The sequence below is a fragment of the Cygnus atratus genome, chromosome 1, assembly GCF_013377495.2.
Source record: "Cygnus atratus isolate AKBS03 ecotype Queensland, Australia chromosome 1, CAtr_DNAZoo_HiC_assembly, whole genome shotgun sequence".
Classification (NCBI taxonomy): Eukaryota; Metazoa; Chordata; class Aves; order Anseriformes; family Anatidae; genus Cygnus; species Cygnus atratus.
Genome location: NC_066362.1, coordinates 68988293 through 69007551, shown reverse-complemented (window position 1 = coordinate 69007551; position 19259 = coordinate 68988293). Strand labels below are relative to the sequence as shown.

General features: G+C 40.8%; 1 protein-coding gene across 2 annotated transcripts in view; it reads right to left on the bottom strand.

Annotated features, from left to right (window-relative positions):
• The window catches only part of AEBP2 (AE binding protein 2), a 55824-nt gene extending 37038 nt beyond the window's left edge, over window positions 1–18786 (bottom strand). For both annotated transcript variants that reach the window (XM_035550790.2, XM_035550791.2), the window contains exons 1-2: window positions 18052–18786; window positions 517–724 (exon numbers count right to left, since the gene is read on the bottom strand). In XM_035550790.2, the coding sequence (XP_035406683.2) occupies window positions 517–724; window positions 18052–18767 (924 nt within the window). In that variant the 5' untranslated portion in view covers window positions 18768–18786. The remainder of the gene's footprint in view (window positions 1–516; window positions 725–18051) is intronic.
• Window positions 18787–19259: the final 473 nt, after the last annotated feature.

The window sequence follows — 19259 nt, the reverse complement described above, 5'->3', positions numbered from 1 at the left end:
GTCAGTACTACAAACAGAACTGTTTTGGTAAGACTTTGTACTCCCAAGATGACCAGTTTTACATCTGCCCTATAACATATTCTGTTAATATATAATTTCTAATAAAACTCTATTTGTAAAAATAATCATGATATAACTTTGCCTGAGTTAATATGCAGAAACACATACACTAAAAGTTGTAAGAAAATGAATTCCAAGTATAAGCACTTAAAACCAGCATCCTCAGGATGCTGAGAAATTAGCAAATCTATTAAATATCCAATAAGTTTGAATATTTCATTAGGAACATACTATATTCTTAAAGGTAGCCATTCAATCAAAACCACAGAATACTAAATCAAGTGTGTTACGGAAAACACTGCAGCTGAATGCCTAGTACCACACCACTGAGGGCCCAATATCAGTTGCCAGTAGCTAAACAACTGATACTTTATAACATAAAACATAAAATTTACTACTGTCACCACAGAATAAAACAACAGTAAGAAAGAGGGAGGAAAAAAAATTAACACCAACCCCTCCTCGTTGACCATCCACATGTATGGAGCGAATATGATCTGCCAAATCCGGGCTGGAGCTGAAGCAAGCATGGCAGTGGTCCCAACAACAGTTGTAAGCGATGCTTTTTGCAGAGGAGGCAGGAACTCCTTGCCCATTCATCATTACTGGAGTTGAACGCCCACTGGAAATTGTGCTATCTACATCCATAATAGTGCTGCTTATGCTGTAAGAAAAGGAGAATGTTTGTATTTGTTACACATTAATGGAACATATAAAAACTGTAGCTCTTTAGGGCTTTGCATCAGATTCATTTAGACAGGTTAAAAAGAAGACTTTAAACTTACTTATTATGGCTCATCACTTAAAATACAGTAAAATATTCAGTCAGGGCATAACCACTATCACTCCATAGTATAACTTCTTCTGGACACTGTCAACAAAAGGGAGAGCTGGAAAACTTTCCTCCCATTCACTGACTTGTGAGAAAATTGTGTGTGTTAACATGGTTATTTTTAAACTACGTCAGTCATTCATTGTTTTTGCTAAGCATAGTGTTTACCAGACATATATCTAGACCAGCATCCACAACTAACACTAAAGCCTTAAAAATAATACAGAAGTGAAGTTTTACAGAATGTTTAAGAGAGTCCTGCACTTAACTCCAAGGCCCAGCAGCATGTCTATCACACGCATAATCTAAACTACTGTGGTTTTTGTTTGCCTTTCGAAACTTTGCAGGGTCATTTTTGTCAGCTGTTCTGCTCTGTATCTTGGCAGAAAAAAAAAAGCATGGAGTACTCTTTTCATATTAAGGCAAAAAGCACAGAGATAGATATTGTTCCTGGATAAGAATTAAATAACTACTGACATAACTTTTTTTTTTTTTTAAACCTTGTAAACTTGCTCGTTGCCTTTTAGAACCCTTCAATGTTTCTGTCTTCCACAAAGTCATAGAACTAAAGAACAGCTCTTCTTTGAAAGGACCTCAGGAGGTCAGTTGGTCCAATTTGCTGCTCAAACAGGACCAAGTGAGATCAGGTTGCTCATAGTCTCATACAGTTAAGTTTTTAATGGATGTTTTCAAAGGTTGGAGCTTCTGCTACCTTTCTGAACAGTTTTTCCACTGTCTGATTAACCTCATTGTGGGAAGAGGGAAGAATTTCCCAGCGTCTCATCAGAATTTCCAGTAAAAAAAATAAGATTCCCTTTGCAATGCTTTCCCATTAAGATTTAGTTTTAACTACCCCGAATAATTTGGTTTCATGAGCAAACTCTGATCTGGAAGAGAGAGTTACCAGTAAGGTAACTTTGGAAAATGCTGACTACCACAACCCAGACAACCTTTTGAAATTGCCTTCCAACCCATTATTCTCCTTATATTATTAAAACTGAAAAGTTATTCTTAGGCTTTTGTTTTCCAAGTTAATCCAAATGAGAAAGTTTTAGAGACCCTGTCAACAGGTTTGGGCCTTAATAGAAGTCTATCAAAATATAATAAAAGTCTTAATAGAAGTCTATCAAAAATGAACTTGCTAAGTATTATACAAATGCCATGCTTTATTTTTGATTTTCAAAAAAAGGTCTAAATTTACAAGGCATGCCTTCTCTCAGTGAAAGCCATACTGGCACTTTCCTGCTACAGAGCATTTTTCCATGTGCCCACGATTATTCTCTTCCATTTTCCATATCCTGAATACACCCAGCTTTCCATGCCCCACCTGCCGCCCCACCTGCCACCCCACCTTCTTTCTTCTGCACTACAAAAAGTAGTCTTGGTTCCTTTCATAACGTAAATTCACAATCTGTGACTAGTGATAAAGCAAAGGTGGCTAACAGAAGCCTACAGATGTGGTTTTGAAACTGTTCCATATTTGTATTTCCCCAAAAGCCTGTTTTACAATCGCCAGAAACATCCAAAAAAAATGCAACTAGCACTGAGTTGAAGCTACAGTCCTAACAGCCGCTAACTGCAAACCACTGGATATAGGCATTAGTATCTTTCTAAGAAATTGCCATGCTTTAAGTGTAAAATACGTTGCATTCAATCCCTGTTTTTCCCCCATGCCAGGCCCACTACAATAGATGCACCAAGGAACCGACATTCCTTCCTCAGCTGATACCTATGCCAAAAATTACTCCTGAAAGTAAAATCAAGTTATGGAAGCAAAATCTACCAATGGGATGAAAAAGACAATTATATAAATAACTTAATGCAGCTCCCACACACCTGAGCTCTAGAGTTACCCAAATAGTTTCCACAAAATCAGCTTTCAGCAGCAGCTTTGAACCCAGACAAGATGACACAGCCCGACCACTTCTGTTGAACAAAGTAGCATTACGCTGATCAATGGTTCCAACAGGAAGTCACTTAATGAAGGCTGGGGAGGCACTACAGACACACTGCTCCTACAATAGCCCTCTCTGATCGTTTCAAGTGAATAAAGAGCCCTCACTTTCTCATGGCTGAAAGGTACTAACGTATGGGATTTGATCAACGTTTTATGCAAGAGCTCAAACTTCCAAGCTATTTACTGTCAGTCCACGTTTCACTGACAGCATTACTACCATTCCCAAAAACCCCACAAACAGGCATATTGCAAAGAGACTAAGCAGCAACACAGTGCTGGCAACCACAAGGACAGTCTAAGACTGGTTATTCAGCTTAGTTCTAAGGGTTCCCTGCTTTTAAAGCTTGGTCTTGAGTGGGAAAGCAATGAGAAAGCACAGCCCAATACAAGTTCTGTGAAGGATGGGTGCGTGCATGTCTGCATGTGTGGTTTCATTAGTTCACAGGCATGCAGCACAATTAACTTCTAAGCTGCTATGAAAAAAAATCATTGATGAACTTGTAGCATGAGAGAGTTTATTTCATATTATAAGTGCAATGCAACATACACTGACCTCCTCAAAACCACAAGTCTACATTTTTACAGCTCAGGAAACGCAGATACTCAAGCTTTTTTTTTTCCCTTCAATATGCTATCCTACTTGTAGAAAATTATTCTTATTTTTGGAGAAAAATATGTAAAAGTTGGAACTAGTAATAATGATCCAGCCAACAACACAATGGGTATGTTTATTAATGACAGGAGAAACCAATAACACTTAGAGAGCCAATCTGGTTGTAACGGTTTAAGTGTTTGCTTAGTCTAGTTCTAACAGCCTAAGTGCTTGCTAAAGGCTAATATTAGTGTTTCATCCCTGGAGGTTTTTAAGAGACGTGTGGATGAGCAGCAAAGGGACATGGTTTAGCAGCAGGACTCTGTAGGTCAGGCTGTCGGTTGGACTTGATGATGTTGAAGGTCTCTTCCGATCTAGATTATTCGATGACTCTATGATCAAAATTTAATATTAGAGCAACTGGAATAAAAAGATTGCCCACAGCATTTAAAATAAAAGGTAACGTACAGAATTTCTTGGAAGCAAAGGATGAAGTATTATACTGGACCATGCTCCTATAGTCTATTCAAGAGATATGAAAAATTAAAAATAGGTAACTGAAATCCAGATGAGTGATAATATGTCAGTATTTAACAGAACTCCTTCCTTTCTTCTAGTTTGCTTAACCAAGACATTAGAAGTGCAGATGAATATTGCTGTAACAGAACCTACTATAGAAATAGGTAAATTGCTTATAAAACACAACGGCCAGGGGTCACACAACAGGAGATCGCCATTCTCTGACTGTTCTTCTGACACATTCCCGTAAAATGCAAGAAACTTGCTACTCTAATATATTCCTTTTCAAGAAATAACCAAATTTTAAAAAGTATGTTTTTTTTTTTTCCTCCAGAAGCAACCTATTGCAGGTCATCTGCCATCTAGTACTGCTGTACTCTAAGAACCTAGATTTTTTTTTTTTTTGGGGGGTGGGGGGTTCTTTCTCAGTGAGTTCTGGGACACCTGGGAAAGAGGTAAAGCCCATGAAGACAGTCCATGAAAGACCTAAAGACCAGCAACATCTGACATGTTGTGTACAGCTCAAGCATGCGTACATTTTCTATAGTAGGCCATATGCTGAGAAAGTATCAGGAAGCTTTTCACAGAAAAGTTCACAGCCTATATGGCATCAGAGAAGACACTTGACTTGGAAGGTCACTTGCTCTTCAATTGCCATTTCAAGATGAAGGAGAAAAATGATGGTAGGTTTCATAATCGGAACAGTGGCTGCTGCTGAAGTCTGTCAAGAACTCGCTGCAATGCTTTTTGCTAGATCTGCTGATTTACCTACCCACTGTGTCATTCCTCTGGATTTCAGAAAGGACACGAGAGCAGGACGCTCAAGTGGGTAAGATGTATGCACACATTCCAACATTTTATCTAGCCCACTTGAGTCTTTTCCCAGCCTGAAGCATGGCAACCCAGCCCAAACAGGGCTGGACTACTATGGCAGTGTCCGTGTATCTTTCAATCTCTGAATAGGGATTTCCAGTCTAATCTGACACTACCTGCTTAGTATGATCCAAGGAAAGGAAAAGTCCTGTAACAAAAGGGAAGGTAATAATGGAAAGTACATCTCCTGCTCTGCTTTCTTTTTGCTTTCCCATCTGAAATCTGCACCTCCAAATGAGGAACTAATAATATGCATCAAAAAGAGAACATAAAAAAAGTAAGGAAAGCAGAGACATTCTGGAAAACTACAGATTAAAAAACTATATATATATATATATATATATATATATATATATATATATATGTATCGAAACATATTTTAACTAAATAATTTAAAGCAAGCTTTCCCTTGCCACCCCCACCCCCTCAGTCCTTTTTCCCCAGCCAGGAGATCTGTTTAAATCTGGACTGCCACTATCAAAGCAGAATGACACTAGTCGAACTTAAGCGCTTGTGGCATTCCCCTATTGCTAGTGACAGACAGGTCTGGGTTTGCTCCCAAGCTGTAAGCAGGCTCCAGCTCTATTGTAATGGATCTATAGACCATAGCCTGATGAAGAACATTAGACATTTGAGTTTCAGAGAGTTCAACTCAGAGGTCATCCCAAACAATAGAGCATCAAAAACAGTCACTGCTGGAGAGCCTGCATACACAATAGCTGTTTTTAAGAAGCACCATTCAAACGACTGACTAATTACTAAAATTTAAAACTGTTACAGCAAGCACAACATAGTCTTCCAGTTTGTTACTCCCCACTTTCATCCTAATCCAAGCATCAGAATCAACCTGAAGTAAAAAAAAAAAAAAAAAAAAAAAAAAGTGAGATTTTTAGGACTGAATGCCATTCCAAAACGCCTACTAAGCCACTACCTAATTTTTACCAAGCCTGTAAACACTGGCAAACAATGCCTTCCTTCCAGGTACAGCAAGGTAGAACTGAAAATACAGTCTTCTCAGAAGAGCTGGACCTTTTCCTCTTTTCCGATTTTTCCTATATTAAGATCAACAGCTTTGAAACAGAACTTATTTAAAGCGCATTCATTAAGCAACACAATTAATGTAAGCTTAAGTAGAGGAATCATTACCTCAAAGGCAGTTTGAGGTCTTATTTTTACATTTTACCTCTAGCTAAAAATAATCACCTTGATAATGAGGATGTATTAAGATTTTTTCTTAACCATCCCTTTCATGTTAAAACATTAGTACCTGCATAGCCTATGGTGTATGTGAACCAAATGCATCTTGCTGCTTAAATCCAGTCCAAACTGTATTTAGAAACAATCCTGAAACTAAAGCCTTAGCAATAGTAGCTTAAAAACTTGCTAGAAGTTAGCAGCCATTTCTACCTTATAGAGAGAGAACACACACAAAAAGTTCTTTAAGCATTTTCAGTCCTGGCTTGTTATTCTCCTTTAAGGATTTGAGTGAAATTAAGCCATTGTTGGAGTCGTGTAAGTACAAGTATTCCCTTTGAAGAAAGAAAAAAAAACACTCCAAATTCTTCCCGACTTAAGACACACAAGTTTCCAACCACTTAGCTTACCACATTCACATTTGGGTACTAACTGCTGTGTACAGTTAAATGTGAATGAAAATATAACAAGCCTGTGATCTAATGCATTCAAGAAAATGGCGTATTGCACATCATTCCTGACACACACACAGCTCCCAGAGGAGATTGATTTCCTCACTACTGCAAGTAATCCCTTCCATTGAATTTAATGAATGAAATGTCCCAAATTTTTTCTTTCCCTGTTTTTTTAATCTGTCAGAACAACAGACAGTAGGAGTCTAGAAAGAGTATCGATAAAAAAAAGAAGCAAGAACAGCATAATTGCATTTTTACTTTCCATGAACCCCCATTAGACACTGGGAACATCAAGAAATAGTAGAGCCAGGCACCAACCACATGCACAAAATCCCAACCAATTTACTATTATATTTTTAATGTTTGCTAGACATACTCCCTCTAGACCTTAACTGAAGTAACCTTCCCTCAGGCAAAATTCAGACCTAACAGATGGGCCTTATACCATGCCCTTGACGGTCAACAAGCAGTAGTTCAGCCTGATCAACAGGAGCTCATTGCAGAGCTACAGTACCTCCACTGAGAATGCTCAGCTTCCAGTCCCCAGATGTTTCGTACGTGAGCAGAGGACCCAGATAATTTCAGCTAACACCAAGGGAAATGACTTGACAGATCCTATAATAAATAAACTCATCTTGTAATGGAACAAATTTAAAACCAACATAGACTTCATGGAACATACACTGCAGCATTGCTAAGAACACAGCAGAATAGCCATCAAGATGCACTAAATGTGACTGAGTAATCTTTTAAAACACTTTCTTCTAAACTACACAGTGATGAAGTCATAAAGCATCAAATCCACAGAAGACTGTCTCTGACTAGATAGAAGCATAATTAACATTCAAGAATCCAAACACTGTCAACCTCACTGGAAGTAGGTGGCTATTTTAAAGGTAAAAAATACCGTGCTAGTTTCTTTAGCTTTCCCTAGCTTGTGAAATATCTTGTTATTTGCACGAAGCTTCAGCTGTTTTGTTCCAATTCATATGAGGTAAACTTAAGAAGACTGAACTGAACACTCAAACTTAGAATAATGGAAAACTCGTGAATGACAGGCATTTCTTACAACAACTTCAAGGGTTAAAACCTAGAACTCCTACAGAAAAGCTTTTACAACATGGAAGACCAAATCACAATTAGGTACTAATCCCCACACAAAACAAACAGCACCAATCCCAATCATTCAATTACAAATGCCAATTCAAAACGGAACAAAAATTTAAAGGAAAGAAAAATGACTTGCCTAGTGACACACCTGACTACTACATAATCTTCATTTCACCAGGACAAGTCAAGAGCGAAAAGAAACACGTCACAATTTACCTCATTTCTCTATCCCTTTTCAAGCCAGGGTGTAGAAGTCTGGGGCACAGCTCAGACCAACAGTTCCACAAAAACTGCAGGCCACCTAGCAGTTTTTCAGCTTTTTGAAGCCACCAAGTTCAAAGTGATTTACACTTATTATTTCCAATAGAATTCCAATGTAATCAATGGACAGGTGAAGATAAATCCTCAAAGTATGAAAGCGATTACATGATGAACCCTGAGCTCCCATCCTTGATAGGATACATCTGTCCTGCATCTGCCGTAAGATTTTATTTTTTATATAAATCTGTCACTTCCAAACATAGGAGCAGCTATATATTCTCCAAGCATTGCCACATGATTAACTTTTGCCTCTTCATGCTCTGCTCAAGAACAGGAACTGCAGAGCAAAGCTGTTAAAAACTGAAGTAGGACAAACATTGTTCAAGAGCTAACAATTTCAGTTGTAAATACCAGAAACGGCTAAATTAGCTCTGACATGAAAGCAGAGAAAGAATAAATACGGCTTTGCATTAACATTTAACTTTTGCTGACTTTGAATGAATATCAAGTAAACTTTACTACCAACCTCTTCACACTGTTACTATCAGAACATCAACATCATGACTACCAGTATTTAATAAAATGCAGTTCACTTTGCTTTATGATCTCCAAATGAACATGTCAATTTAAAAGTGAGATTAAAGCAGATCCAAAGAAAAAAGGAGAGCTCACAAAACATGAGCAACCACTATGAGCCAGCAACAGAGTGAAGAACTTTAACACCTGCCTGAGCTTTTTTTGTTCCTTTTTCCACCCTCAGCAAGTTCAGTAATTTATGATATATCTACATTAGTAACACACATTTCTACTACTAAATCTGCAGGATTATCGATTTAACTCCCCAAATCAAATGTTTGTGTTCCACAAGCAAAACAGCTCCCCTTATTTTAATGGATGTAGTTTGACTGCAGCATTAAAATGTCATGATGGTTTGGAGCTCCTGGAGGCTGTTTTTTTTGTTGTTGTTGTTTTTTCTCCATTTATTCAGCAAGTAATCCAAAGAGAATCTTCAAAGTTGAAATAGCTTAATCTACCTACATTTCTGAGCTTTCCTATTAATTTTCCTTAGAACACATCCAAAACCATTTCATCCCTGATAATAATCAGTTTCTGAATTCAAAAAAAAAGCTACCAGAAGAAAAAAATAGCATATGGAGATAAACCATCATCAAAACAAAAACGGATTGCAGAATACTAAATGGCTGCAAAAGAATAAGATCATTCATATGGCAGTAAGAATTGAAAGTATCTGGCTGAAAACAAGACAGAATTACATGAAGTAAAAGTCCACTACCGTGTTTTAAGCACTTAAGAACTTGTGCTTCTGAGTCATTTAGGCTTTTTGTTTGTTTGGTTTTAACTCAAACCTATGTTCACACAGATGAAGTTATTCTAACACAAGTTTTTCAGAATGAACAAGGCTTAAGTGTTCTGCAGCCTTGAGTCCTGTGTGCAGTTTTGGGTGCCACAGTATAAGAAAGATCTAAAACTGTAAGTGTCCAAAGGAGGGCTACAAATATGGTGAAGGGTCTGCAGGGGAAGACACATGAGGAGCGGCTGCAGTCCCTTGGTTTGTTCAGCCCCGAGCAGAGCAGGCCGAGGGTAGCCCTCATGGCGGCCTGCAGCTCCCTCAGGAGGGGAGCGGAGGGGCAGGCGCTGAGCTCTGCTCTCTGGGGACAGTGACAGGACCGGAGGGAATGGCATGGATCTGGGACAGGGGAGGGTCAGGCTGGGTGTTAGGGAAAGGTTCTGCACCCAGAGGGTGGTCAGACACTGGGACAGGCTGTCCAGGGCAGTGGTCATGGCACTGAGCCTGCCAGAATTCAAGAAGCATTTGAACAATGCTGTCAGACATAAGGTCTGGTTTTTGGGCGGTCCTGTGTGGAGCCAGAACTCAGACTCCACGATCCTTGTGGGTCTCTTCCAACTCAGGATATTCCATGATTCTATAATGCTATAAATCAATCTTAAAAACAAGTCTAGAAAACTTGAGTATCTGTAGATTACTAAGAAATCTACATAGTGGAAAACAAGAAGTCAGGGAGATAGTTTTATTTAGTGTGACTACTGGTAATATTAAAATTTGTTTTGAAGTTTTTTGAAGGAACAGCTGATTTTAGAGTAAAGCTATTTCTAGATTAGGTGTAAATACCTAGAAAAGGGAACAACACTGCAAACATTTCAGTTTGATGGTATAAAACTGGGAGAAGATAGAAAAGCTCAAGATAGAGAAATCAAAGAAACTTAAAATAACAAACGTGTACAGGAAACAAAACATGACTGAGAAAGCATGTTATGAATCACCAGCCCTCTAGAGCTGTTTCCACTCTCTTGAATCACCTACTTTGATTATTTAGATTGTCAGCCCCAGAATATTTGGGTTATGTATTAATTTAACAAAACCAGTTTATCACCTGAGCTGTAGCATACAGAGGAACAGATAATATTATAAGGAAACTTGGAATATAAAGTGTCAGAAGAGCACTGAGAAACTACAGCAGGTTAAATGTGCATGCCTTGTGATACAACAGCAAACAGACTACATATGCAAAAGCATTACACATATCAAGAAACTGTAAGTGGTTCTGCCTTAAAGATACAAATAACACTGACTTTCATTTCTGGGAAACAATTCATCTTCAACCTGATTATCACCTTTGAAACTTAGGGAACGGCAACAAGTGCTTCATCATTTTAAATCTTCACTGAAACACAATCAGTAGTTAAAAAAAAACCTGTCACTTCTTTTAGCATGCTTTCCATTCTAAGAACCATGATTAATACAAAGTGGAAATAAAAGCATTGGAAATAAAAACCTTCAGGTATAGTGCTAAGGAAATCCCACCATGTGTCACGATTACTTTCCCATTCACAGGATACCTATCCCCACTCCTGAATATCTAACTTAAAAAATAAGCAGAAGACAACCAGAAAAAGATGAAAGTGTCCCAGAGGAGACGCACCTCCCCCTCCAATTTCAGTTACTGTTGTTTGACTTAAGAAAAATAGACAGACAGGACAGCCTTCTATGAAATAGCAACTTCATACTTCAGTGAAGAGTCGCTACTTCTCAAGTATTAATCAGGCATCAAAAGCAGAGAAACCGGTGGAGTTTTACTTCTCTAACTCATTCAGTTCATAACAGAAAGGTCATAATTATGGTCTGATTCTGTTCCACTCGACACTAAATTAACAACTTGTATAATTTGTCTAATCTACAGTTTGGCATGTAAATCAGCCCCAGGAAATCTACCAAAGAAATGCCAGAAGTATTTTTATTTAAAAAAAAAGTTTACAATTCTCTGTTTACTATGTAATGAAAGTATTTCCTTAAGAACTTTTATATTTGAAGCCTTACTTACAACACGAACTATAATGATCAAAGTAAGGACCTCACTGCAATTTTGCAGGGGAACTGGTAATTTGTACAAAATGCTGCCTGGAACAACATTAATCTTAACAGTAAGTGGAGAATCTTTATATTGCATTCTTATTGAAGTATACTTAATAAATGATACTACCCCTAATATGTGACAATCTTGTCTTTTACAAGCCTCTAAACTCAGATCACTTAGGTTCACTTTACTGATACTTCACAAGCTTGTTTGGATTGTAGCAGCCTTATAAAGTGCATCATGACGACTACATGACTTTCGAGATGGTATCAAATTAAATCTTTTGCTTTTATATAGCTAACGAATATCTTAGCATATGCTATATATATATATATATATATATATATATATGCATACTCTATTAAAGAAAGTATCCAGTACAACTATACAACTAATCAAGCGAAGTTTAGCAAACGATAGTTAAAAAATTAAATTTTAGTGTAAAGAGAACCATAGAGAAGCAAATCAGACATGGAAAAATGAAATCCCAGGTTGCCATTTTTTTTGGCATTTTACCACCATGAAGGGAAAAAAGCATACCGCATCTTGAGTGAGAGGCTGAAGATTTCTTTCATCAATTATTTATTTTTTAGTTCTGCAGAATCACAACCTGACAATTGTAAACATCCTAATGCATCACAAAACCAATGATAAATAGCAGGCATAACAGAAAATGAAATATAAACATTCCATAAGGAACATTTATCTGAACATGTTCATTTTCTAAATACCAACAACTCTAGACATTAAGCATATAAAATGACAAAAAGGAACCAGTTACATAGCTGGATAACAAAACAAAAAATCTCTGACTTGAAAAAGCTTCTAAAACTACCACTTTTGGTTTTTTTAGCAAGCTTTTTTTTTTTTTTTTAAAGCAACAGGGGTAATGGTGGAAAAAAAAATCTGCTGCTTAAGGTAGATAGATTTACATTCCCACCTATTTCCCTGAAATTACTTGGCTCCTCTATGGCAGGCGCTGATTTTTCACTTCTTTCAGGTTAAGCTCTCACTTTTTCCTCAGGCTATTAGGTATAATTCACTCCCTATCATACAAGAAAGTTTTCTGCATGCATCTCACTTTTTCCCCTTGCTGGAAACACCTATTCCAACCTCAAAGGCTCTATCTGCTCCCTTCTAAGCTATGTCCCCACTTTTCACCCAGTAACAGCCTGCACTACAACAAGCACAACGCACTGGGGTCTACATTTACTCCCATACTGCTACTGCCACATTCCACGTCATATCTGCATACTGCTTATTCCCCCACCATTATTCTCTAATTGGATAGTTAATTGGATACTGTTTTATTTCTGTTTTAATTAAAAAAATATATAAAGCTATTGGAAAGATGTGCAGATCTGAGCTGCACTAACAGCAGCAATAATAGAATATTTTTACTGCATTACCCAAGAAGTTTGATCTGTGAGCAACTTCAGAAATGCACCTCACACTTTTCCCGAAGAGATGTTCAGGCTACATGCAATACGCAGCTTAACTGGAAAGTGTGTGTTGGGTGGGGAGGGCGTTGGAAATCAATGCAGCTCCTTCCACTACTGCCTAGGAAATCCCCTAAAGTTGCTCACCAATACAAATCTCACATTCAAAAGTTGCCAGACTTAATGGTGTCACAAAGTTAAGCAAAACGCATGTAGGCCTGTGTGAAGTACAAACCCAACATAAGAGTCATACCAATTATCTCTTACACTGAATAGGAAATTATTTCTCAAATTCTGTGAAGTGTATTTAAATATTACTACAAACACAGTTCATTACAGCAAGCTCTTTCATCCGGTCCACAAAAAGACCTCATGTTAACCACTCAATTATACCAAGCAACAACTCCAGTAATAAAGATACTAGCTGTTTAAAGTTTCTGTGCTGTTTTGTCTTCCCATCAAAAGCTATTTTCTTCAGTGCCAGAAAGAACTGAGCATAACAATTACAGAAACAGCAGTTTTATTCTGCAATTTGAAAGCAAATAACAACAAATGCAGACAATACAAATATAATTTTGAGCAGAATTTTGAAATCTCATGTAATCTCCTATGCGGCCCACTATGACGCATCAGTATGACACACACACTACAAAAATGGAATGACTTAACCACCTTGCCATAAGTGTTAATGAATGATTCTTCACTTCCTGGATAGGAACAAGTGAGACTATGCAGCAGAGAGGCCTGAAGCACTTTTTAATCTGGTCACATGGATACATGAAGCATACCTATTAGTACTACATGCCTTCCTGATTATATTTCAGTTTTACTATTCTGCCTTCATAAACATTACTCTTACAATTCATGTGTCACTGCCTAGCCTGCCTTGAAAATTACTCACTTTTGAAGGTTTAAGAACTAGATCAAATAAGAACTGCAATAAGAACTCTAAAGAACTAATATTTTTAAATCAGCGTGCATATTAGAACATTGACTATGCCTTCATTTTAAACACGGTTAAAAAACTAAGGCTAGATTCTGGATTCTTCATCTTTTCATCTAAATCTCTTATTGTTCAATCTGTTAGTTTCATTCTGCCTTACTTCATTCTATAAAAAGAAGAAAATAAAAATCTTAAGCTATAAAATGAAGAACATAAAAATCTTAAGCATAAAAATGTTTATTATTAAAGAAAACCTTCCTTGAAATGGGCATTTTCAAGACTGAGTGAAGAGCTGCTCACCTATTACACTGGGACAGAATATTTCTAGAAGCATTCTACAGGTCTAATGTGATTAAGATAGTTAAGTTTCCTTGAATATTATTTTTAGTCGGGTTCTCTTAGAAAGCTGAAGCTTACGTTGTCACATCGTCAGTCCCTCCCAATAACTGATTTCAGGGGCGAATAACGATAGAGGTGAAAAGGCTGTTCTGTGAAAAAGACTGCGTCTGAGAAAGAGATTGCTGCATGGGTCCAGCAGCCACATGTTAGGTTTGGCCTACCAGCTACTCAGTGAGCACTGGTACTTGGTCAGGAGAACAGCAGGTGCACACCTCTGGCTGAAACATAATTTCAGTGCCTCTTACCTGGTCAGTAAGAGGAGGGAGCAAAGGATAAACTTCTAAATAAGGCTAAAGATGATGTAAGCACAAAAGACCAGTGGTAACTTCTAAGCAAACTAACAAGGCAAATTCACAAGGGTAAAAAAAAAACACAAACACAACAAAATAAGTAAAGCCATATGATATTTTAACTTCTGCTAAACATTTTACTACAATTGCAAAGTCTACCCCTGCTCTCTAAATCAAACAACCTGGTAACAAAATTACTTCAGATTTGAATACACTTCTGTAATAAGCTTTCAACCTAATAACATTCAAACAATTTCAGCAACCTAAGTGTTTGTAAGTAAATATTGTAGTTCAGCAGTAACTGAGCTGCAGACACACCTTCACTGCATTCATATCAGCTATTTAAACCCAAATCCCTGCATACACTTAGGTCTAGCTTTGAAGCCCAGTGATGAACTCAGCTACTTTTTTTTTTTTTTATAATCAACTGAATCATTATTTTTGCTTTTAAAGACATAGCAAAAGTTTCTCAGCACTGTAGAAAGATTACTTGCCCCAAAGGACGGTGTAGAAACGTATCCATCCTTTCAGCACTTGTCTGAAGTTGGAGAAAGTCAAAAGAAAATTACCAGCATTCACATGCTAATAATAGCCTTAGTCCTAACTGTAAATCTGGAGGATAACTAGACCTGAATGCAGCCCATTATTAGTGAGACAGCTGATCTGATCTCACTCAAAAGTAGTAGGCAAACTTTAGCACAGTAATGGGAACACGGCATGGTTCCCAGGAAAAACCTGGGCCTGGTATCTCATTGATCTGTAACCATTCCAGAATTATTGCACTGAACTCTCCCTACTGATACCACTGAGCTGAAAATGCCACCTGGTTATCCTAGATATCAGTTTGGGTTTTGCTTTTTTAGGGGGAGTGTGTGAGTGTGTGTGTGGGGGGGGGTTAAATCTGCTTTAATACAACATGAAGTCCATCTATGTACATGGGAAAAGCTAGTTAAAATTCACCCCAAGTTTTAGGGCATCAATATTTAACATATTTGTTTCTTGTACTTTTTTTTCAAATGCTTACAGATTTCCTAGAGTAACACACCAAATTATTTATTCTCTATTAGCAGATGACTCTCAACATACTCTAAAAACATTAGTATCAGAAGTAGCTGAACAGTAGCTATGTCTTGATTACATGCAAGCTTTCCTGTTCAGTTTTAGATGTAGTTTGTTTTGTAGTTCATACCACTAAAACAAATTTAAACAGACAATTCATTGATAATTAAAGAGAATGATAAAGGCTGTACACAGAGAGAGAGGAATTTGATCACTTAACGAATTCAGGCACTCTCACCACACCCTCTTATTTATTCAAATTTTCTAAAGAGGAAACAAGAAAAAAAATCCTAAGCCTAGGGGCATGATCTGAATGTTCGCAAACCTGCCTACACCAGGCAAATCTTTACCAAGTACACTCTTCTGCCACCTTCCTCTTGCTTAACCTAGGGACTGTGAATTCAAGCGTGTTAGTGCAATCTCCCTCTCTCCTCCCTCCCTCGGGTAATCTTGCTATACCACAGTCTGTGAGACAACATGGCACCGAGTTTCTTAGGACTTCAGAGACAAAAAGTTAGATTCTTCATTCAGGACACAGGCAGACAGCAGAGATCACAGACTGCTGTACAACATACTACTCATATAAAACATCACTTCACAGATAAAATATCCTCCTCCAGTACTTACAGAATTTATACTTTAATTTAGCGGTGACCAAACCAATGAACGGTCAAGCCTTTAAGGAATTTAATACGTTATCATAAACCTGCATCTCCACCTCTACATCCAAACTGTTCCCAGTTTTCTGCACATTTCCTACCTTTTGCAACACTCCGCTTGTCTGATCATCTTAAAGACGCGCATTATGCTCTCAGCAGCTGCTAAGGGGCAGCTATCATTTGTATCAGTAGGCCAAGTGACTTGGACTACGCATAGCAAAAATAATAATGCGGTCTACCCCACACTGCAGCAAGGAGTGTACTCAAAACAATTTTTCTTTTTTTTTTTTTTTAATCATCAGAAATAAATGGCACTCTTGGTAGCATCACTCTTTTCCTACCCAACTCAACAAGCAGGCTGTGAAACTACACTACAAAACTCCCTCTCAGCATCTCTGTTTTCAGCGTGGAAGTTCCAAGATGAAACTTCGCAAAGATTAAAACCAAAAATGCAGCCCTTGCTTAAATCACTAAACACAAAGGGTCTCACTCGGCAGCTCAGTTTGCACCAATGCTACTGGAAAGGAGTGCACACAGATTTAATTGTGCCACTATAACAAGAGAAGCATGAAAACAATGATAGAGAAAGAAATGTACACTAGGTCTGGAGCGTACAAGTAAAATGTAATGCAGTTGTTCTGCCAGAAAATCCATGCAACTAATTTCTGTTATTTCCTTAACCTATAAATTGACAAGACTCAAAAAAGGTCAAGATTAGAAAATCAAAAAAAAAAAACCTTAAAATTCAACTATATACTTTTTGTTTCTCCAGAAATCTACTCCCATACTTATGGGATTTCAAGTAAAAAACTCAGCTTTCAAAAAAAAAAAAATACCACTTTCCTATCTTGCACAAGTTTGAAGGAAAGAAAACGTAACGCCTGTGAGCCCTGAAGCCTCAGAAGTCAGGTGGAAACCAGAAGAACCATTTTTTTTTCCCTCTCTTATGGCTTTCATGCAATTATACAGTTTTGGGGAACTGACTCATGCAGGTTTTGTTTGTTTGTTTTTAATCCCTTGAGGTTAGCTCTAGTGATGTCACACTTCTGCACCATGGGTATTTCTATAGCCACACAGAATTTGACCTAACATATTTAAAGTACGTGTCTGGGCCAAAATATGTAATTCTTCACAATTAATAATGAAACTTTCTCAAGAAAAGTAACAGAATTGTTTGTACTAACTCACTCATTCTACAATGAAACCTGATGCTTTCTTAATGCTAAACTGAAAAAAAAATAGAAGTTTCTTAAAGTATTTGAAAGGACTTACTAGCGAAGGGAGCGACAAAATTCTACTCCCACGCCCATTTTTCACTCTGTTTAGCCGTTTACCAAATAAATCGTATCACACACACCCAAGAAAGCCACTAGCTAAGTCATGTTCCTTGAAATGCTCGACTTCATGGGCTAAACGAGCCCTGAAATGCAGAACTCAGCCATGTGTGAGAATTTGCTTGTGCCTTTCCATGAGAATCAAGCCGAAGTCATGGCAGAACAAGACACATACCTTCAGCATGTGAAAAGTAAACGAATAACCTTTAAAATTTGCTGAATTCAGAATTCATCCAAAAAGGAATCTGAGCCTCAAATTACTGAGCCCTACTTAATCCCACACATGCTAATCACCCACACCTGCTTAGTGCTGAAAGGCCGGTCCCTTTCCCTTTGGGTGCAGCGGGATTTTGCCCTAGGCGGGAGGGATCCCCACTCCCATTTGAGCCCAGAGGAGGCAGGACCCGTGCCCAGCACATCTCCCCCCTCCCCGTGCCAGGGCAGCCTGTCCGGGCGCATGGCACTACCCGCAGGGCTCCCGACAGCAGCTCCCAAAAACAACACCGAGGCTGCTCGGGGAGGGGGGGAGCATCGCCCCGGGGACCCCTCGGGGCTGCGGGCGGGCGCTCCCGGGGCAGAGGGCCCCCCCACAGCCGGCGCTGCGAGGCGGGGAGGCCCCGCAGGACATGGCGCCCGGCAGCCTCCCGGCCCGGCCCGGCGCGGGCGGGCCCCGCACTGACCTGTCCTCCGAGTCCATGCGGCTCAGGGGCTCGCCGTCCGACGACATCTCCAGGCTGCCCCGCCGGCCCCCCGACGTGGCGCTGCAGCTGCTGCTGCCGCTGCCGCCGCCGGTGCCGGTGCCGTAGCCCTCGTCGCCGCCGCTGGACACGCTGCTGCTGCTGCTGGAGGAGCTGGAGCTGCTCCCCCCGCCGCCTCCGCCGCCGCCTCCTCCGCCGCCGCGGCCCAGCCCGGACTCCTGGCTGCCCCGGGGGCCCTTGGGTTCCTCCTTGGCGTCGGCCTCGCTGCTGCCGCCGGGGCTGAGCGAGCGGGTCTCGTCGCTGCAGCAGCCGCTGCTCGTGCTGCCGCTGCTGCTCCCCACCAGGCTGCTCGCCTCCTCCTCGCCGCCTTCCTCCTCCTCCTCTTCCTCCTCCTCGTCTTCTTCCTCCTCCTCCTCCTCCTCTTCCTCGTCGTCCTCGTCCTCCCCGTCCCCGGCCTGGCTGGCGCTCTCCGGGCTGGGCTCCGACATGCTCTCCGCCTCGCCGTTCAGCACCAGCAGCGGCTCCGGCTCCGCGGCGGCCGCTACCGACGACAACAAGGACGAAGGCGACGACGAGGAGCTGCCGGCGGCGGCGGCAGCAGTAACGACAGCGGCAGCCGCCTCCTCCTCCTCGGCGGCCGCCGCCTGGCCGGGAAGCAGCCCCTCCGGCTCCGCCATGTCGCTGCGAGCGGCCGCCATGGCGCCTGCCAGTCGCTAAGAGCCGAGCGGGGCCGGGCGCGCGCGCGCGGCGGGGGCGGGCGCGCGGCTCGGGCGCGCGTGCCCGGCGGGCGCGCGGCCGCGCGCTCTCGCTCCCTCACTCCCACTCCCACTCCCTCTCCCTCTCTCTCTCTCTCTCCCCCCCCCCCACTCCCGCCCCGCGCCCTCCTCACCCGCACAATCGCGCGGCGGCGGCGTGAGCCGCAAAGAGGAGGGCCCGCAGCGCCACCACCGCCGCACGCGCTACGGGAGGCGCCCGGGGACAAACAACGGGCGCAGGGCGGGGCGGTGGCGCCGCGCGGGGCGGGGCTGCGGGGAGGGGGGCGGTAACGGGCGGGGCGGGGCGAGCCAACGGTCCCAACGGCCGGTCCCAATGGCTCCCGTGTGGGATGGGGCGGGCCCGGGCCGGCTGCTGGGGTCTCGAGCCGGGGAGCTCTGGGCTGAGGGGAGGCTGAGGAGAGCGGGCGGCGGCGG